This window comes from Actinia tenebrosa, unplaced genomic scaffold (genome assembly GCF_029948245.1).
Source record: "Actinia tenebrosa isolate PJP-AT-01 unplaced genomic scaffold, QUT_ActTen_1.0 PGA_scaffold1__47_contigs__length_23844297, whole genome shotgun sequence".
Lineage (NCBI taxonomy): Eukaryota > Metazoa > Cnidaria > Anthozoa > Actiniaria > Actiniidae > Actinia > Actinia tenebrosa.
Genome location: NW_028292578.1, coordinates 21,157,225 through 21,179,360, shown reverse-complemented (window position 1 = coordinate 21,179,360; position 22,136 = coordinate 21,157,225). Strand labels below are relative to the sequence as shown.

The 22,136-nt window shown below is 43.9% G+C and overlaps 1 protein-coding gene across 5 annotated transcripts in view; it reads right to left on the bottom strand.

Annotated features, from left to right (window-relative positions):
• Window positions 1-22,136, bottom strand: part of LOC116288775 (uncharacterized) — a 40,214-nt gene that overhangs the window by 15,203 nt on the left and 2,875 nt on the right. For 4 of the 5 annotated variants that reach the window (XM_031695603.2, XM_089032980.1, XM_089032979.1 and 1 more), the window contains 12 exons: window positions 21,795-21,948; window positions 21,065-21,129; window positions 20,199-20,520; window positions 19,667-19,715; window positions 19,420-19,577; window positions 18,769-18,882; window positions 18,611-18,673; window positions 18,163-18,215; window positions 17,617-17,683; window positions 16,917-17,002; window positions 16,739-16,825; window positions 207-382 (listed from right to left, as the gene is read on the bottom strand). In XM_031695603.2, the coding sequence (XP_031551463.2) occupies window positions 207-382; window positions 16,739-16,825; window positions 16,917-17,002; window positions 17,617-17,683; window positions 18,163-18,215; window positions 18,611-18,673; window positions 18,769-18,882; window positions 19,420-19,577; window positions 19,667-19,715; window positions 20,199-20,520; window positions 21,065-21,129; window positions 21,795-21,948 (1,394 nt within the window). Of the gene's footprint in view, window positions 1-206; window positions 383-839; window positions 964-16,738; window positions 16,826-16,916; window positions 17,003-17,616; window positions 17,684-18,162; window positions 18,216-18,610; window positions 18,674-18,768; window positions 18,883-19,419; window positions 19,578-19,666; window positions 19,716-20,198; window positions 20,521-21,064; window positions 21,130-21,794; window positions 21,949-22,136 lie in introns of those variants that run through there. The other variant, XM_089032982.1, reaches the window with a different exon arrangement.

The window sequence follows — 22,136 nt, the reverse complement described above, 5'->3', positions numbered from 1 at the left end:
AATTAACATTGTAGTACGAGAACAATTTCTGCTGGTTTTTCAAAGTTTTCCTTTCTCCAAAACAATCACCAAGCCTAAAATTCCATTAGATTCATCCGATAAAAAAAATTTCTGGTTCTACAAATAATCCTCCCCACCCACCAAACAGACAATCTCCCTTCCCCCAACTGGCACCTAGTTCTTCATTTTACGTCTTAATTCCTTACCATTTCTGTTGATAAAAGTCAGTTTTCTCTCCTGCTTGTCCAACATGGGTGGAGGATCAACAGCCAAGGTTCTCATGTGTTTTTCATTAGCTTCCTGTTCGTTAAGGTTGTCTACAATCTCATTAAACTCTGCTTCGCTCCTTGCAATGATACCCCAGCTGCTGCGAGCACCCATCCTAAAGAATAATACACAATAAAACAATGAATAAGTGGACAGTAATGCAATGATGCAATCTGGCATGTGGTGTGGTGTATTGCAGTGTGATGTGATGCACTGTGATGTGCTGCGATGTAGTGTGCTGTGATATGTGGCATGTTGGTGTGGGGTGTCGCGGTGTAATGTGGTGTGGTGTAGTATGGTGTGGTGTAGTGTGGTGTGGTGTGCTGCAATTTGATGTAATGTACTGTGATGTAGTGTGGCTTGATATGTGGTAAGTAGTATAGGGGATGGGGGTTCCAGCGCAACGACCACCGGAGGATTACCCGTCTAAAGTGTATTCCTCGACTCGTACCGCGATTACCCGCATCCCGTGTTTATGTAAAATATGTTAGTCTATATATGGAGTGCGAAGATTGTAAAGAGTTTGCTTATGATTTCTGTGTAAAGTGCTTGAAACCCAAGTTTGTACTTACTAAGCCAAATAAGTATATTTGTTGTGGTAAAAAAATGCAAATAGAAGACGACACGTCAGCGCAGTGTTACGAATGTGGTAAGAATATTCGTAATGCCGTACCAAATGCTACCAGAGAGCAGTATTATGCCAATGGAGGTCGTAAGAAAACGCCATATAAGAGAATAAAATACTTCAGGGACTGGATGAGTCATATCCAAGGTTATCGACCGATATATTTAGACAACGAAGTAAAGAAGAAAATCATAGACCATTTAGAAGAGCCAACCCCACAAAGTCTACGGAAAACGTTGAAAAAATTAAAGCTAGGGAAATATTACAAAGCTATTCCTTATCTTTTGTCTGAAATTACCGGTAAGTCTATTCCCGAGATTTCTGATATGAGCAGGGCCGAGTGGATGTTTTGTCGGTTGGATAAGGATATTCCTTATTACCCTGACGTAATCTACGAAATATTTCACGAAATCGACCCCAACCACCCCCTCTTGGGATGGATTCCCAGGCGATGACATCACATAGCAACACCAACATTCCTCTTCCTCATAACAACCAGCGTTTTCCGAGCACACGATCAAAACCCGAGCACACGACCAAAACCCGAACCAAATATAAAAAGCCGAAGTAAGTTGGAAATGTAAACAACCTCGGCGAGAAACTAATCTGCATATGAACCAGACAGCCGGCGTTCGATATGTAAATAGAATCCCGTCACGCTCTTTTCAAAGCAAATTTTTACTGAGCAAGCTTTCTTTGAAGCTCTTCTTTTGCCTCCTGGTAGATCTTTTTGCGAGATTCCTCGGAAAGATCTTTTACGACTGTTTTTTTATTCCTTATGTCCGACTTTAGTTTCTCGTACTTTTCCTCTTCAGCTAAGATAAGCGAGAATTCTACGTCGTCTATCTTTCTGTCACGCAAAGCCTTTGAGACAAGGTCAGTGATCGTATTTACTTTAGCCCTTGACAGAGCTATTGTTGTGTCATGCTTGGATATTTTGCTTGACAGCTGTTTCATAATACCCGTAGCAACAGCCGAGATAATACCACAGGTTGCCCCAACGCCGGCCAAAGGAACTCCAACGACTATTCCCGGTCCAGTAAGCGAAGTAGCAACGCCGGAGCCCGTTAACACAACAGATATGGATCCTGAAGTTATCGCAATCTTATGTAGCGTACTCCGGGCTCTGACGTACTTTTTTCGGACTTTTTCGTAGTGTTTTGCTTGTCCTTCCAAGTAAGCCAGGATTAAGTTCGCTTTATTCAGACGAAAGTTTTCGGCGTTTAGTTCGTTAGGTGTAGTATAGGGAACATCTGGATACAACTTAGGTGCTGATGGTATAACATCCATTATATATACTAATGTACGACGCTTTTGGGAATGATATTGAGGAGCAGCCACATCACGACAACCGGGATTACTGGAACTGGAGGGCCTTTAGGAAGATGTTTCCACATGCAGACCCTAGTAAGTTCGAAAGGAGACCCGATGGGATTTACTATAACGGCTCCAGGATGTACAGCAATGCAGACTTGGAACATTCAAAGCTGGAGCAAGTAGGTGATCAGGTGCAGCAATTGACGATCGTACACCCCGTTCATAAAGAAAGGCCACCAAACCCCGAGCATAAAGCACCCTATTTTCCTAGAAACTTATTGTTAACCACGGAAGATTACCCATTTTACGATGCTGAAGGTGGTGTAAACAACTTCGAAAAGCTGGTAACGCACCTGAAGATTTCAGTGGGTAAACAATCATTTAACGTAATACTAAGAAATATCTATAAGAATACGATGTTGAAGCATACATCAGGTAAAGAGGCCAGGGAATGGTTAGCAGGACCCAACATGCGGTATTGGCCACAGCAGTTAGACTTTGCTATTTGGGCTGCCACTAAAGGTTGTGGTGTTGCCGCGGACATGTTTCACATTTCATTTATGCGGTTTCACGTTGCCTTTACGGTAAGGAGGTTGTTGAAGGAGCTTAACGTACCCCTACCGGGAGATAAGGCATTTAATCCAATGAATAACCGATATGACGCCGCAGCCCTGGAAAGGTTAATTAATGAGTTCAAACCACAGCAAAAAGATTTTCGGTATAAGGAGGGTAAGACGCATGGGCTGGGTATAGTTTATGTTTGGGGTGCCAATGGTGAGAAGCCGGCTGACTACGGGCATCAGGAATACCCAAGTAATGAGTTAGAGTTCGGTGATATGGGCGGCGATAAGGGTAATAATTCATTAATTACTAGAATTCAAACAAACTACCCCGGCACTTGGGATCCGTTCGTGTTAATGAAAGGAAAAGGTTTAAGGAACCTAGCCAGGATTAACCGTAGCATTGAAGCATTCGTGTACTGCATCCTGGGAGCGCAGGTAAATACCCGCAACCCCATTGTTGGATCCCAAGGCGCTTCACAGGAAACGCAACAAGAATTCCTAACTTTATTTGAGTCTGCAATAATAGAAAATGACATATCTAAATCGGTGCAGAGATATCAATTAGCGGTGCAGCAGTCTAAAGTGCGACTGGATTACGCTTTGTCGCCTGGTTGTTGGTTAATGCCAAGTAATTTAGTTATTAACACCAATTCCGTTGTGGGTTATAACAACAAGCTGCAGCGAGCTACTAAGGATATGAAGTTTGGGGTGAATGACGTGAACTCTGACATGACCAAGGGCATTACTCACTTCGTAGAGAAACCAAAAAAGGAGCACACAGAAAAACCATTAAAAAAGGCGTACGTGCCGCCAAAGAAACCAGTAAAGAAGGTTACCGAGGAATATGACCATAACTTATTAAAAGCCGGCCTAGCAGTCGCGGGTGTTGGTCTGAGCTATTATATATGGCAATGAACAACCCCTACGTAGCTGGAGTAGATTGTGTCTATACGACTTACACAGGCGAGAAAAAATACACCCAGGCGTCTTGGGTTGATGTCACGGGCATGTCTGTAGACTTGAACTACTCAGGAAAGAAGTTAATCCTTTGTAGTATTTGCATTGGTACAGACAGCCACGTCAACGTAGGCTTCAGGTTCCTGGATGACAATGGCATACTGCAGCCTATGCGCGCGAAGACGAACAACAGGGAGCCTGTGCATTTCTCCACGGAACCAAACGCTAACAGCTTTGAAAATTTATCGGTTTGGACTTTTCATATGATCGCCGATTGTCACGGAAAGGTAAAGCTACAAATACGTGTAGATGACACCGGGACGGCTACCGTGAATAGTATATATGACCAAAGGGATCAACCTTATAATCACAAGACCATTAGCACTCTTGCGGTGCTTAGCCTGTGAAAATTTGTGATTCTTAAATTATATGAATCCACACTTAAAAGAAACACGTCATGCTTACTGTTTAGATCAAAAGGAGTATAAAGAAGGAGGCGGGTGGTCTGATATCGGAATGTGGGTTGAAGTTGGGGGTTTAGGATTAATAATGTGTACCATTAGCATTAGCACGAAATTAGGTGCAAACGCGGGGTTTAGACTCGTTGACGAGAATAACCACCCATTGCTGCCTTACAGGATAAAGAATAATAATAGGAACCCAGCTCATTTCTCGTTGGAGCCTCCTGCAGTGAGTGGAGAAGACTTAACACCGGTTACTTTTCATATGATAGTCAATTGTCAATATGTCAAGCTGCAAATTCTCCCCAACGATGGTAACATAATGATAAACCATGCCGGTAACACCAACGCGGTCTGGAATCATAAGCCCATTAGCACCATGAGCGTGCTGCCGCTAGTTCCGCATTATCAGGGCGGCGCGAATACTATCTTTACTTATCCCCAGTCGAGGATGCCTCGGGCGCCTGACGACGACAAGCCCCCAGTAATACACAAGGATAAGATTAACCCTTCATCTTCTTCAGGAGTACCACTCCAATAGCGACAACCAAGATCCAAATGTTATTCCCCACGAACTTTAACAATTCTCCGCCGGTCCTAAGTGCCAAGGAAACAACCGAACCCAGCAGCCCAGGAAGACCGGCTGCCATCTTTTTTCCCAAGTCCGTCAGCCCATTGCCTAATTTCTTTACGCCCGCGCCCGTAGCCTTAAGCGCGTTAAGGATTACCCCTACTACGCTTGAAATAGCAACCGCAAACGCGAGGGGAATACCATACTTTAAAAGGGCTCTTTTTACCTTTTCCTTGGTGGTAAGCCCCAATTCTTTTTCCAGGGTTTCCTTTTCCGCCTGTAATTCCGCAAGGTGTATTTCAAGCATATCTACTTCCTTTTGAGCTGCTTTCCTTTCTTCTTCGGGACGAGCCTGGTCCGCAACTACTTCTTGCTGCCGCTCTATTTGCCCCTCCAGGTCTTCGATGGCCTGATCTCTTTGCCGGATTTGCTCCTCTTTAGTGTTGATTTCGGCAACCAACTGCCGCCGTTCCTCCAAAGAGCCGGTTATGGTGATATGCAAGTTTTTAGCTTCTTCCTTGCTCATATCCAGGTCTTTTAGAGCAAGATTGAAGGCGTGTCTGGCTCGGTCTCTTTCGTCTAAAGCCGTTTCAGCTTCTCGCTTGAATTGCAGTATGACTTCGTTCTTGCCCTTGATTTCTTTCTTTTGAGCATCGGTTAGCTGCCGTATTTGTCTTTCGTACTTTGCTTCCTTTTCTTTTAACGTTTCTTGTAGTTCCTCGGCGTGTTTTTCTAGTGCGACCCTTTCATTCAGGGCCCCCAACCTTTCTAACGCACTTCTGGTAGCTAGTTGAAAGCCTCTTAATCTTGCCACGTTAACCTTGACCGAGCCATTTTCGTCGAAGAGGATTTGTGGTTTGGTCCAGCGGTTTTTGTCGGGATATCTCATGTCTTGGACGCTTATGAGGACTTTGTTTCCGCGTTCTGTGAGCCTTACGTCGTCGGCCTCGAAGTGGGAATAGCGCATTCGTAGCTCTTGCGTTGCCCACTCTACGGTTTCCCGCGCGGTTGCTCCCTGCTCACCCATGTTTCGAAGTTCTATGTACTCAGGAGGGGACTCACCGGGGTTCTTTTCGTGCCACATGCGATTCAAGGCTGCCTTGAAGCTTTTCCACCTACTACCGTACGTGTTTTCTAGAGCCATGTCGTAGATTAGGGGGTCGGTTTCCGCGCCTTTAGTCCATGCGTCGTATTCTTCGTCGTTAATGTCGACTTGACCTTCTTCGGTGGTGGGATCAAAATCCGTTCCTTCTACTTCCATTATATATGATAAGCTCAAAGTTAAACCCCAACGTATTACCTAAGCAGGTTGGCGGACTGAAAGCAGAACGCACCTTTCACCGGGTTACCTTTACCCCCAGCAGCGCTAAGCCAGGGGAAACCCTGTACGTAGGCGTGCCCCGCCTAACGGATAACCTAGTGTTGGTTCCTGGTACCCTGGCGCTAAGGTTTGACCTAGCAGTACAACCAAACACTGCGGACGTGCGTTACGTCGTCAATAACGTGGGTAGAAACCTCGTTTCCAAAATACGCGTAAAGTTCGCCGGGGAATCCTTGCTGGACTTGAACAGGTATGATTTGTATACCACGTACAAAGACTTATGGTTGACTGCATTTGACCGCGCGCAAAGGATAGAGCAGGGAATCGCCAGTGATGCCATACGCAAGGTAAGAAGCGCAACCTCTGGCGCCTCAGGAGAAGACGAAATAAAGACGGCTTATGGTACTAAGCATGTAGTTCCATTAGATTTCGAAGTTATCACGAACCACGGTGCATACTACCCAAGGCAGCTAAGCGAACTGCAGTTCGAAGTAACCCTAGCAGATACTACGAACATTCTGCAGGGAAAGGACGTAAGTTCCTCAGCCGTCCACCCATACTCCGTTACTAACTTAGAGCTACAGTATGAAACGGTATACAGCGAAGACTTAGCACGTAGCGCTGGCATGGAATACAGCGCCGGGAAGGCTTTCCTTTACGATCACGTCGTGATGTACAAGACCTTTAGCTTCACGAACAACGTCGAAGAGGTCATCAACCAAAGCATTAACCTACCCAGACGCAGCCTTACAGGGATAATGTTGCTGTTCGCAAAGACATACACGGCAGGATTGCGTGACTCTGAGGCATTCTTTAATCCTAACATCACTAACGTAGGCGTTAGCATTAACGGAGTGCCTAATAAGGTTTACTCACAAGGGATAAAGCCTGAGGACATGTACCGGGAAGTCGCGCGTAAGTTTGGTGACCAAATTGGCCCAAAGGAATTCTTTAAGGATAAGTATGCGCTGTGGATCGACATGCGTACAACGAACGACGAAGACCTACATGGTCAGGGTTTGCGCCTGGTAAATACTCAGGACGGCATTACGTTGGAGATCAAGCGCACCAAACATGCCAGCGACACTACTAAGATAAACGCGTATATCTTCGTGGTGTCTGACGCGCAACTAAGCGTAGAAATGAATCAGCTAAAGAGCGTTGCCTATTGATAAAAAAATATCCCTTACGTATATAATGCTTCGCGTATTCGAAAACAACGAAACCAAACTGCAATGCATAGTGCAAGGCGATAAACTTTACTTCAAAGCGAAGTCCGTGGCGTTGGCGTTGGGTTACGTAAATTCCAGAAAAGCGGCGTCTGATCACGTATCAGAGGAAAATAAGGTGCTTCTTAGGTCTTTAAAGGGTATAACTCAGCGTGACACCCTTAACGCACAACCCAATGCCGTGTATTTGACGGAGGAAGGTCTTTACGAATTGATATTCGGATCTGAAAAGGCTGAAGCAAAAAAGTTCAGGAAATGGGTGTTAGGTGACGTTCTTCCGACGCTAAGGAAAACAGGCAAGTATGAAATAGAAAGGCGGTTCGATGGTCCTAACAAGTTAGTCTTTAAGATCGAGAATGAGTTTGACCTGCATAAGAAAGTCGTGGACTACATACGTCGGTTCCACCCTATCCTACTGCTCGCACCAGGTCTTGGAGAATTACAGGACTCGGCCTCCAAAAGGATAGTATGTTGGCAGAAAGGTTACCAGGCAGGTCAGCCTGACATCTTAGTTCTTAATGCACATAAAAAATACAATGGACTATGCTTGGAGTTGAAGACACCTAAGGGTAACGGCGTATTATCCCCCAAACAAGAGGCGTTAATTGCTCAATACGAGGCAAATGGTTACCTAACTATGGTGTGCAACGATTACGATCTTATATGCAGGGAAATTGACTATTACGCGGAAGGCATTCGGGCGCCTTGTCCTTGGTGTGTTAAGGCTTTTAAGACGCAGGAGACGCTGCAGACCCACCAAAGAATATTTCATAGATATAATGATCGTTGAACAGACACATTGGCGTGAATTGGTCCAAGGCATCACATACAAAATAAAAAATTACGTCGTCTTTGAAGACATCAGCCGTTTAAGGTTGGTCCTCGAATACGAAGGTAGGGAGTGCTCCTTATGGGCGCCCGACTGCGTGCGGTATGTAATCCAAGGCGAGGAATTTACACACATACGCAGCTTTGGTAAGGTCAACGGTCGATGGAAGTTCGACGTTGAACGTAGGGTGGATGCTAATCCTTTGTGTGATTAGATAAGTATTGGTCTGCTTCGGCGGACCTCATTTTTTCGGTGATATCAAAGACTGACACGGCAATTAAGGCGCCCTTGAAACCACCTTGCAGAGTTACTTCGTTTTCTCTTCGTAGGTGTCAGCTAAGGTTCGCTGTGCTTTAGGATCTGCGGGACACCAATGCCCGACGAAGGATCCTTCGGGGAATACCTTATTACAATGAAGGCAGGTGTATTTTTTACGTGGCTTGCAAGGGGTAATGCAGTCGGCAGGTGGCTCGCATGTAATACAGTCCATATATTGAAAGGGTAATTAGAAATCCTCCCAGAAAGGCAGCTGCGTAGGCTAGCATATATTTATGGCGGATATCGCATGAAGTCCTTAATAGACTCTTTTGCCCAGCCCGCCATCGTCAATAGCGCACCAAACCGTTCTGCGCGTTTCAGGCCGCACATTTCATCGTACAACTCCTGCACGCGCTCTTTTAACCGGTCTATCTCCTCCCTTTGCATTTCTATGGTGTCTCTTTTATCCTTTGCGTCGGCGGCAATCCTTCTTACTGCTTCCACTGGCTCCATCTATATATGAACCCAGATCACATGCCTTGTAACGCTCTGATAGTAGGACCCACCGGCTGCGGTAAAACGCAGTTTGTAGTGGAGCAGCTATTAGGGTCCTTTAGATACCGCTTCGACTACATAGTGCTATTATGCCCCACCTACGTGAACAACCGCACCTGGACGGGCATAGGAGTGAGCGATGACGACTTCTTCGTAGATATCTTAGACCCTAACGAGTTATCCAGCCATCTTAAGTTTTGGCACAAACAATTCTCGTCTCGCGAGGCTCGACGAGCGAGTACGCAAACCTTGCTCATACTGGATGACATTGCCTGCGGGGACGACGTAAAAAGGCGCACCTCCGAATTAGTGAAGCTCGCCTTTAGCGGCAGACATGACAACATTAGCGTTTGGTTGCTTTCCCAGCAGCTTACCAGCGTCTCTAAGCCCTTCAGGGAAAACATAGGCTCTCTCGTAGTATTTTATACTCCAAGTAAGTCTGACCTGGAAACCATCTTAAGCGACTACGGCGGTGAGATATCCAAGGAACAGTTACACGAATACATGCGGCACCTAAAAACGCACCAACATTCCAAGATGATCTTCTCTTTGAGGTTTCCGTATTCCATTAACATATATGGACATTGAGCAGCTCTTAGATGAAGTCCCCACACAGTTAGATGAAAGTAACCTCAAGGAACAACTTAACATTCTTGTGTCTTCTGGGAAGTGCAAAGAAATGATAGGTAAGGAACTTACCCATGAGCAGGTTAATAAGTTGTCAGAAGAGGAGGTTAAGAAGTTCCATAAGAGGTACGAGGCTGCCCTCGCAAGTAAGACCACGGACGCCGTAGCAGACTCCGCTATCCGACTTGCAACTAAATTGCTTGGACTTGCGCTGCCCATAGACGACGTGGAGCAACTGCGGAAGGACATAAGCGAGGACTATGTCATCGCCCAAGAACTTAAGATAACCTGTGGGTGGTTGTCTTTGAAGTGCGGTAAGTTAATGGCAGTCGCCTCTGCGGCACTTCACGTAGCTCAGCACGTCGATCTGAAGGAACTTACGGCCTCTTGGAAGGACTTCAAGAAGGACAGAGAAGTCGAAAGGGTATTCAAGGCGGCACTTGCTGAGGTACCTAGTCAAGTACCTGCAAGTGACTTATCAAGTACTTAGTCAAGTCGTTCGCGGGAATTACCCAGGTCGCCTCAAGTACCTAGTTAAGTCATCCTTAAGTACTTAGTCAAGTCGTCTTAAGTTACTTATCAAGTCCTTCAAGTCCTTAGATATAAATGAGTGAAGCTGAATCGAAGGCGGAGGAAACCCCTCAAGTAGAGGAGCAACGAATCACCAAGGCTAAATCTCCAGGCAGAGTTGCTGCCGGTAAGAAGCTCGCGGAGATGAACAGGAAGAACAAAGCAAAGAAAGAAGAAAAGGTGGAGGAAGAGGAATCCTTCATTAATCCTGGGTACGTCATTGGCGCGTTAGGAGTCGCTATAGCAGCAGGCAGCCTTTACTTACAATGGCGGGCAACGAAAAAGGTAGAACCACCAACATATTACACACCTGTGGAACCGGCTGTTAGAAAAAGTAAGATCCCTGAAATGGAGTAGATTTATCACCACGTACCGTGGCGACCTAGATTTTCCTTCTCGCTTTGTAATATAATGTCAACCGCGTTGTTGAAAACTGTTGAAGAAGCAGCTATCATTACTTCCATCGTTGCGGGTATTGGTTGGGTAGGTAAGAAAGTGCTCAAAGAAGACTTTACTGAAGACCCAAGCAAGAGCTTCGCTAATTTTGCTAAGATGACCGCTGCCGTTGGCGGGGCTATCATGCTAAAGGATTACCTACGGAAGGAAAAGTACCTACCTACGGCGTAATATATAATGGCTAGCGTGGTCGCAGGTGGAGTTATTGCAGCCTTAGCATTCACTGGAGCTAATTATGGTGGTCAATATTTGGATAGATTAGTTAGAGGCGACAAAAGCGGAGAATTAGCCGCTGAGAGGAAAAGGCACGATTTAGCGCTGGAGAAATATCAGCGGGACGTGGCAGCTTGGAATGAAAAAAGACAAGCTTACAGGGATTGGTTGGACAAGAACTACCAAGACAAAATGCAGGCGGATAAGAACTTCGAAAACACAGACTACGCCTTCAAACTTTATGCGCAAGCACACCCCGCGGCATTAACGGGGTTAAGAAAGCCTCAGTTTAAGAATTACTATCAGCCTTCTAAGAAACAAAAAGACAATGAGTTGGTCTTTGTAGGAGTCGCAGGGCTGGCGGGAGGCGTGGCCTTGGCGTATCTGCTCTGAGCTGCGCTCAGATCACTAGAAGGGGACTTGTCCCCTGTAATATATGATCGTCTTTTTGGAAAGCGACAAGAATAACTTTACCACTTATCTGAATCCCCCCATCAAAGCCTGTAAGGTTCGGTTGGTTAGTTGCTCTTTGTACAATTCTTGGTATAATTTAATTAATGGCTTTGTCATCGGAACTTCCGGCACCAAACCAAAAATACCAGATTCCCATTACACCCCTATAACACTGGCTAAGGAGCTAGCAAAGCATGGATATACTCTTACCACAGGATTACCCCATGAAATGAAATTCAAGAAAAATAGTGGGAGTGCCAATCTAAAGGACAGTTCATTGGTAGAACTCCTGGGCCTTACTAGTACCACGATAAATAGCGGCAGTACATATGACGTAAAATGGAAAGTCGCATCCTCTTACGAAGTCTATTGCGATTTAGTCCATAGTTACGACAATGGAGAAAAGTCTTCTCTTATGTCCAAGTTTCTACCCAAAGGTAATCCATTTGACTCAGAAGAATACACTCCCATTTCTTTAAGCTATGACTTGTCTAATTTGGTAGAAAGCATAAACATCACCATCAAAGTGGACGGAAAGACGGTGGATTTTAACGGACGTAAGATCAATCTCGTCCTGGAATTCATATAATGGGCCGCGTAGAGGACAAACTCAAAAGGATTTACTATGGGCCCGAAGGTTATTGGAAAGGAGCGTCAGCTATCAAGAAACTCGCGATCGCGGCCAGGGTATCAGATGAAACGGCTAAGAACTGGTTGAAAAAACAAACCATCTGGCAGGTTTATCTTCCCGTGCCGAAGTACATTCCCAGGCCCAGCTTTACCGTAAATACCCCTAATGAAGTTCATCAGGCGGATTTGCTTTTCTTACCGCACGATAAGGTGAGAAAAAAGACCTATAGGTACGCTTTGACCGTAGTCGATATCGCAAGCAGATACAAAGACGCTGAACCCATAACCAGCAAGGATTCTGGGGAAGTCGCAGAAGCCCTAGGTAGGATTTATAAGCGCGTCTTGAAATGGCCTAAGCTGCTGCAAGTGGATGCGGGGACGGAGTTCATGGGCGTGGTTACTAAGACCCTGAAAGACCACGACACTAAGATTAGGAGAGCCGAAGCAGAGTACCACAGGGGTCAAAGCATTGTCGAAAGATTCAATAAGACCCTGGCCGAGCGTCTCTTTGGATACCAGTATTGGAAAGAGCTGGAAGATCCCTCCAAACGCAACAGGGAATGGACTCAGAGGCTCCCCCAGGTCGTCGCGGCTTTGAACAACGAGGCGGCCAGGGCTACGGGAATGAAACCCAAGGATGTCATAAAAAAGAAACACGTGGAACACAAGTCCTTCGTCAGAAGTTCGAGGGCGGTCTTCCCCCAGGAAAAGAGATTAGGTAATGTCACGGTTCGATATCTCTATGAGCCGGGTGAACTAGAAGGAGGATCCAAAAGAGCTACGGATCCCAATTGGTCTTTGGAAACTTACCAGATCCGAAGTGCGATAGCTAAGAAGGGTCAGCCCATCTTGTATTATCTTCATGATGGTTCCACGCGTGGGTTCGTCAAAGAAGAACTGCTTATCGTGTGATGTCCGAATGCTATCGTATGGATACCATCATCACACATCCACCTCTTACCGTCAAATGCAGACAGTGACACCTTCTCCTGTGTAACGTTGTGTATTTGATGTCCGTAGCTGCGCAGGCTGTTCATTTTATGTCGCTGTTCCTTACGCATACGCAGGACCTTTAAGTAGGAATCGTGGGTTATGTCCTTCTTAACCACGTACTTTTTTACGCCTTTAGCTTTCTTTTCTACACCGTCCAGCTTTAGCACGCTGTACATCTTGGGTTTCAGGCCCACGTATTCCACGATGGGTTTTCCTTTCATCTCGTCCTTCATTTTCCCGATTACTTTCTTGTTTTTAGGGGAGTAAAGGAAGTGGTCGCGTGGGTAATCGCTGGTGTCGTATTCATCGATGTCGGGAACACAGTCTTCGTAAATGTCTTCCGTCTGCACCTCTAGTATCAAGGAATCGGTGTCGGTGTATAAGAGGCGGCACTTATCACCGTATTTCGGTTTTAGCTTGTCGTAGTAAAACTCATACATGAGCAGCTTTGATAGGTCTAACACTGTAAACCCCGTGTATACGGGTTTATTCAGGAATAAATTCGCTTTCTTCATGTGAATCACGTAGAAGTTTAACATTTCTACGTATCTAACGAATCCAGGCTGTGACACGTATGCTTCTGCTTCCTCTCTGGTGCTGGCTATCTTTATGCTTACGCGCTTGCGGATGTTCTCCATTGTCTTTCCGAACACGCTGTTGTTCATCAGTTTGAAGAGGTTTTTCTCGAAGTCATTTTTCGCTGCGGTACGCTTTTGCGTGTTAAAGTCAATGTAGGGGCGCATCCAGGGTTCCTGCGTGAACTTCAAAACGCGATGGATCTTCTTCACGCGTAAGCCGTGGCGCACATAGAGCTGCAGGTTGCGGTAATGCACCACGTACTTTCGCTTGTCCATCAGGTTCATCGTTAGCTTCCTGTAGGGTTTGTAGCCAGGACACATTTCCCTCTGCAGCGGACTTAGCTGCTTAAATGGTATCTCTATCGCTTCTGGTGCTAAGGGGAACTCATCGTGTGCGTCGTGCAGATGCTCTGGGTATTCCAAATCAACCTCCAGCACGTAACCTTTGTCGTCTTCTTTACCTACGTTTAGGTAAAACTCTATGGGCTTTATGTTGTCCCATTCGAAGTCGCGTACAGGTAAGTACTGCGACATTGCCCAACCGTAGAGGTTGTTTGCGTCTAAGTAGAAGATGTATGTGGTTGGCTTCTCCGGGTCGTACTCCACCGTGGGATTGTTCGCTTTTGCGTATCGTCTGCTGGGTCCGCAAACACCGCCGCGGATACCGTCTTCCATAAAGCGGTACATGTCGTATTCCGTTAGGAGATCCAGTTGCGCGTTTGTCTTCTTTAGCAGCGCACTCCAACTAAGCCCAGGAGCCGTGTAGAAGTTCGCTGGATCCAACCCGTAGTATTCCATTGCCATCTTTCGAAAGCTTTGGAAAACATCTGCGAGCAGCACTACGTCTGAACGTAGGTAGATGTCGTGGTATTCTCCCATATTCTCACAGGAGTACTTTTCCCACACATCTAACGCATGCTGGTACTCCTCGTCCTTTATACCGGACTCGTTTAGGGTGCTGTAGAATCTCTCTTTGGGTGGTAGGGGTTCTTCGAATCGCTCCCAGGAGTCCATGTATTCGTATGGGTAGACTCCTTTCCTTTCCGCGCCGTATTGACTGGAAATGGGGAACTCCGTGTTGTATTTAACCAAGTTTGCTAAGGAGTCCGCCATAAACTGCTGCGAATCTAAGAACTTTAGCTTACCCACAGTTACGGACATGTAGCGCTCTTTGTTGTTGGGTATGCATTTGACGTCGGAGCCGTCTGTTCCTTGTAGTAGCAAATGGGAGTCGTACCCGCGGAGGTTGTGAAAGAATACGGGTATTTCCATTTCTGGGTCTACTTTGAAGTTTATGTTGCATTTCCAATGAGCCGCTCCTCTGTATTTACCCGTGATGTGGCAGTGATCTCTAACCTTATCCACATAGAAATCCTCAACAAATGCTTTGTGGCAGTGAATGCAATGCGTGGAGGGCTTTCCCGGCTTCTCACCCTTCTTAGCATACTTCCCGCATTTGAAATGAGCTTCTCCTAGATACTTTCCATCTTCGTCCCACGCTTTCTTGGCCCGTCTTCCAAACTGAAGAAGCGTATGTTGGCAAATGTGGCATTTCTTTGCCTTGGTAAAAGCCTCCTGGTTCTCTTTGGTAAATTCCATCTTCTTTGGACGTCTTAATTGTTCTCTTATCTCCCCCTCCTCTTCTCGCAATGCTTCTAGGAACTTATTAGCTGCGTTCTTGCCTCGGTAAATTACAGGGGGGTTAGCCTTACCGTCTGATCTGACTACTATGTAACCAAAGGAGCAAATCTCATGTAATCCCACCTTATTCGTGGCACCACTTTTCTGCTCTTCCTTAGTTATCAACGCTTCAAAGTCTGCATATATCACGTAAGGCACCTGCATCTGCTTTTGATGGTCTGAGTACGCTAGGTTCTTATCTGTGGGCATCTGGATCCGTTGCGCCACTTCTTCGACTCCGCGACATATTTCGTCGTGATCCTTTAGAGCTTTAACGCTGGTAAAGGATAATAAGCAGCAATCGCAGAAGTATTTCTTGCCTTTGTGTTTGGTGTGTCTGTAAAATAGTCTGCTAACATGTTTGACCCACGAATAATGCCCGCCGTGGTAGAAGAGATGTATTCGTTCTCTTTTACTCTTTGACAACACTAGTGGCACTATCGTTTGGTCTCTGACTCCGTAAACGTTAATGGCTAGGTCATTTTCCTGCTCAAATATCGGTATGTCTATCAGCTGCATTGGGAACTCCACACCGTCCCACTCCAAATCGTCTGTTGGGTACTTACTTGGTCTACACGGATCCTTATCTACTGGATACAGTGCGGATCGTATTGCCCACATAAAGCATCTGTTGTCATCATTTTTTACGTTGACTATGGCTTTCTTCCTTTCTACCCACGTTGGTAGGGGCACGTAACTTCCTCCTCGTATTGGCACGTACCTTGCCATGCTAACCTCCATACCTTCTACCTCCTCCACTGTCCAACCTGATCCCTCTTTCGTGTAGTTAGACAGCGACTCCATTATTGCTTCTAAGGCTTCGCTGAGTGACCTATCCAGATTCGTGGACTCTAATATCACCAGTGACTTTGATCGCAGCATTGCTGTCGTCGTTACCTCATCTTTTGATAAACTTACTTCTACCATTATACTCGCTTTCAGGGCTCCTAATTCTTCTATACCTTTTCGGAGAGTCCTTTTAACCTTCCTTTCTGACTGACGCCAAAACTGTCTAACGTCAATCTCACCGTTACTGGGTATTGACACCGTTTCGAAATTGCTTTGGGATTCCATCTATATAATAGGAAATATCTTATACCTAATTCCAGACCCTTTTCAGATCGTCGTAGTCATACTCACAATCCTGACAATGCCAAAACAATTTAACCTTAGTCTCAAACTTCTTACCACATCCACAATCATAGCTGCTCATACATTTCGTCTTCATCTTCAAATGCTTCTTCAAGTCCACTTCTTTCTTAAAAGTTCTCTTACAATCTTCGCACTCCATATATAGACTAACATATTTTACATAAACACGGGATGCGGGTAATCGCGGTACGAATCGAGGGGGGTACTTTAGACGGGTAATCCTCCGGTGGTCGTTGCGCTGGAACCCCCATCCCCTATACTACTGTGGTATGTTGGTGTGGGGTGTGGTGGTGTAGTGTGGTGTGGTGTGGCATGCTGCAATGTGATGTGGTGCGACATGCAGCAATGTGGTATGGTGTGTTGTGTTCTGGGAGTTTTTTTTATTGCTCTATGTGATGTTTGCTCCTGCTTTCTTCCTCATTCCTATCAGTACCTTGAGAATCTTTCTGCTTGTTCTCTTTGCTTTTTTATTTCTGGGAAAATTTTCTCATAGAAATCTCTTACTTTTGCTTCTTTGGCTCTGTAAATAAGAAAAGATTCAATGAAAATCAGAAAAGTGATTCCCAACTCATTCAAAAGGTAAGGACATAGAGGCATCATGTAAACTTTACCTTCTCTTTGGATTGTTCTCCAGTCTCTCCATTTTCTTGACCCATACTCTCTTTAATGTTTTATACTTTTTACATAATTGACGATTCTGATGATTGAACATTTATTTTCATTAAGCATCCTTCACAGGAGTGTAAATATTATGGGAGACCTGTGGTGAGGTGATGCATGTGGAGAACTGGGAATGTGAAAGAGGAAAGACAGTGGCAAGAGAGGATGGAAGTGAGAGGAAAGGAGAGGAGAGGATGGGAGAGGAGAGAATGGGAGTGAGAGGATGGGAGAGGAGAGGATGGGAGAGGAGAGGATGGGAGAGGAGAGGATGGGAGAGGAGAGGATGGGAGAGGAGAGGATGGGAGAGGAGAGGATGGGAGAGGAGAGGATGGGAAAGGAGAGGATGGGAGAGGAGGATGTGAGAGGAGAGAATGGGAGTGAGAGGATGGGAGAGGAGAGGATGGGAGAGGAGAGGATGGGAAAGGAGAGGATGGGAGAGGATTTAATTCCCTTCTCCATGTCTTCCCTTCCCTTCCCTTTCATTCTTTTTTTCCTATCCTATTCTTTTCTCTGTACTACCCACTACAACCTCTGAATAGAAAATACTGCAGATATTTTTGAAGCCAGTGCTTTTTATTACTGTACATTCCATGGGATGTGATTTGGAATCTCATAGCATGTATTGCACAGCATATCAAAACTAAAACTCACTTTAATCTCCTTTGCTTGTCTTCGAAGTTGAAAATACTTCACAAGTTTTGCTTTGACAAACGGAGCCCTTCATTCAAAAGAAATAAATTATAGAAAGTATCATAACTGTTTGTAGAGGACAAATAGAATAAATATATAAATTATTATATTTACATATGTAAATCAAGAGATTTCAAAGCATTTTAAATCTAAAATCACATGTGTTTACCACTCCTGGGTGGACGGGTTAATGCCTAACAGGTTTTGCTAACCCAATTGATAAGGCAACTGATAGATCGAATTAGAATTTAGAAGTTGATTTTTGTGGAGGGAGGAAAAACTGGAAGAAAAACCCTCCAGTCGCATACAACAACAAGGCCGGCAGGACTCGAACCTGGCTCGCAGTGGTGAGAGGTTGCACATTAGCAACAATGCTACCCACGCTTCCCTTAAAATTCTCTTGAAGATAGTGCACTACTGTTATGCCACTCTTGCCAAGTGATCTTCCTCTATTTGTCTCAATGTCAGATGTGTAATTTGATAACCAAGAAACTAATATATACTGACCTCCTTAAGTTTTCATGGTAAATAGGAAGATCTGATGGCTGATTGTAGAGGGGCTGTAAGAAAGATAAATGAGAATACGGTCAATGTACAGTATGTTGAGGGTAATGCAGGGAAAGTGAGATTGAAAATACAACACCATAAGTAATTCTACTGTTATTTTGGAGCTTAGAGCAGTTTTCATGTGAGTAGGAAATTGCAAATTCATAGCTGCACTGTACTGGTAGCTAAGTTATATTACAGGATAGTCACAATTATGCATTGTGGTTTGCTAATTTAATGGAAGACAATTTAGGAAGAAATTTCAATGTTGCAACATGACATGCCATGTATGTGTCGTAAGTCAGTACAGTAAATCATACGAATAACACTACTCTGCTCCTTCATTGAAATAAAAATTTGGATTATATATTCACTGGCTACTAAGAAAGGGTCATCCATAACAACATACCTTTCCATCTGGTAGTGGAAAACCTAGTTTAGCAAGTTGAGCATGAGCCATCTGAGCCTTTTTCTGAAACAAAAATAAGGAAAATAATAACTTGTACGATAACGATTATGTCAGTCAGTTGAGTATCAAGTCTGTTGGGCAGGAGGTGTTGTACTTACTCTGTTCTCCTCATAAATCGTTTGAACTAAACTTTTAACTTTGAGTTCTGGAGGAGGTGATGGTGCTTTGGGAGGTTCAACTAAGGCTTTTGCTGCTTCTTCTTCTAACTGTTGCTGGAGAGTTGAGAATACAATAATATTAGGACAATTATTATAAGTGTAACTAATGATCCCTTTTGTAGTTTCCTGCACCACCTTGAAAGATAGTTGCGCCTTTGAATCGAAGCAAGATGAACAGTGAGCTTGCAATGATAGAGACCTTTTTTAGCACCTTGGACAGTTATTCACATGTCTCTATCTTTGCAAGCTCACCGTTCATCTCGCTTCGATTCAAAGACTTGGCTAACTTTCAAGATGGCGCAGCTTACTGTGAAAGGAACAAGTGAAATTTTCAAATGGATTCCATAATGCATTTAGAAGTCAGTCCTTTTCTGAAGAAAGAGAAAATCCATATGTCTTGAGAGTAGTTATAAAACATACCATGCATCATGCACCATGAGTAAAGCTAACTCACAAATCAAATTAGAATTTAACATTAGGTTTTGTGGAGGAAGGAACACTAGAGAATCCAGAGAAAAACCCTAGAATCAAAGGAGAAAGATAACAAATGCTACTTGCATTGGTTGCCAAAGCTGGGGATGCTTTACAAACCTTTTTCTTCTTCAGATTAGCTATCTGCAAGTCTGTTTGGGTGATATCTCTGTCCAACTTCTCCATACTTTGTATCAGATCTTCTTTTGTTAAACTGCTGATTGATTTGTTCTCTTTGTTACCGCTTTCCTCTTCAGAGCATGTTGGACCTTGCTTTTCTGTATTAGAAAAATAATCATACTTCAGTGTCTACACCTTTTGGGCTAACCTGTGGTTCTGATTCAAGTAATCTGATTCAACATTTTACCTGGTTTTACTGGAGAAATTTCCTCAACTACTGGGGCAGTTGTAGACTCCTAAAAAAGAAACGGCGTTCAAACATCACTGAGGATACAATGTGAAGCTACTAAGTATGACATCCAGCATTAAATACACTTTATTATACACCTATATCAATCAATGTTGTAATCTCCAAAGGCAATAAGCAATAGTTAATATTGAAAAGCATTAGGAGATGTCGTTCCAAGATCCAAGAATTGCTAGAATGACTTGTGTTTCTGCTTCTTATTCACATCAAGAACATTTCCATGATCCAATTGGAATTTAGAAGTTGATTTTTGTGGAGGGAGATAAACCCGGAGAACCCAGAGAAAAATCCCTTGAAGCACAGGAGAGAACCAACGAGCAACTCTACTCACATACAACACCGAGCTCAGCGTGACTCGGACCCAGGTCACATTGATGAGAGGTGGGTGCTTCTCACCTCTACACCACCTGTGTATTTCTTTTCACTGTAACATTATGAGAAAGCTATAAGTATTACTACTCTTGTATTATACCTTTGTATCTAAGGATGGTTTTCTGTCATTTCCTCCCTGTTCTTGATTCCCTGATGGCTCAGGCAGTTTGGGTATAGGAGGTTTTGTTTCAGATGATTTCGATAATTCTTGCGATGATGATGTTGATAATTCTTGTGATGATGGTGATGTTGTTGTTGCCGGTGAAAGCTGAGGTGATGGCTTTAGTTGTGGTTTTGGAGAAGAGTTTTGGTCTGGTTGGGTTGTGCTGGGCCCATCTTCAAAAAGACGTCGTTTTTTCTTCTCTGCACCAGCAGCCTTGTCAGATTCTTTCCTTTTGAGGCTTGCTGTTTTCTCTTTATCCCTGGAAAATAAAATCAAGAATTCACACGACTTAAGTGTATGTCAATGCCTTGATTGATAGGTATACAAGAAGGATGGATTGCCGAAAGATTACTAACTGGATGGTTGGATGGAAGGATAGATGGGAAAGTGTAGAACAACAATGGATAGAAATGCACAAAAATATATTGGATGGAACAAAATGAGATAAAATAAGAAAGGATGAGTTGCCATATGAAATTAGACGAGATGGGATCAAATAGAAAAAGGATAGGATGGGTTGAAAAGGGATGGGATATGAGATGGGATAGAATAGGATAGAATGGGTGGTATGGGATGAGATGGAATGGGATTATTATCAAATTATTAATCAAGCCTGACAAAGGTTGAGAAAAAAACTAGATGGAGCTGGAATTGCAGTGCATTTTAGGGCAGTTTTATTGGATGAAATAGATGCTGTCTTGGTAATATGTCCCATAAAACAGCCCCACATTGCACTGCAATGCCAAATGAACCTTGAAATGGCTAATAGTATCGACCAAAAGTAGTTTTGTAGCATTACATACTTGTCCTGCATCAGACTGTCATCACTGACAGAGCTGAAATCATTGTAGTTACCCAGACCAAATTCCTGTAAATACAAAACAAACAACAACAAAAAAACTATAAACAAATGGCAGGTATTTTACAACAACAGTATATGTGGTGCATTAGGAAAACCAGTATTTGAATAATGGTCTTGATTAGTTTTGATCTTACAGTCAAAATGGCTTTAGTTTACCCCCCCAGGCTCCACTGATGATTTTGTAATTCAAATATTGAAATTTATAGTTCTTCATTCCAAAAATATGAAGACTCAGGATTTGAAATAATGACCAAATCAAACCTCCAATTCTAATCGGATTATTCAACATAAGGATCACCATAATCCAACCAGAATTTGAGTTTTGAATCTCTTATTATTTTAAATGCCGAATCTTCGTATTCTCGGAAAGAATAAATTTCAATATTCAAATAATGAGACCATTAATGGAACCTACGAAGGTAGCATTGTGTTGTTTTGACCGTAACCTTCCTGCTCAATGAAATATATGTCATCTTTGCATTGCAGTACCCTGCTCTGCAGGTGTCAATCATTCAGTATGGAACATGCCATTAGAGGGAGAGTACCAGTCCACCAAATTAGTATAGACACAGGAAACCCACCAATAGCAAAATACAGATAATAGATGCCTGCAGAATGGCTGCAAATGTGATCTTGAAAGGAACAAGATGCCAATACAAAGAGTTTAATACCTGGCATCTAAAGCTTGGCATATGAAAGCCAGGTGAGAAGTTTTTAAATCCCCCTGACTGCGTTCTTACATCCCCTTCACTCAAGCGCCGTGGATGTTTATACGGTGACATTGGGTGTGGCCCATCTCGACCTCCATACATGGTATCATGAGGCCTGAAACCATAAGGAGATTAAAAAACAGGTAATAATTTGGTAGGGAATGTTTTTCTTTTATTAATGGAGTGAAACAAGTATGAAAGAGATATGAAACATGTTGGGTGTGCATGCTAATGTCAAAGAGGTTTACTTGGAAATACTGTATTGGCATTATGAGACTGGCATACATGGGTACAGGGAGGGTT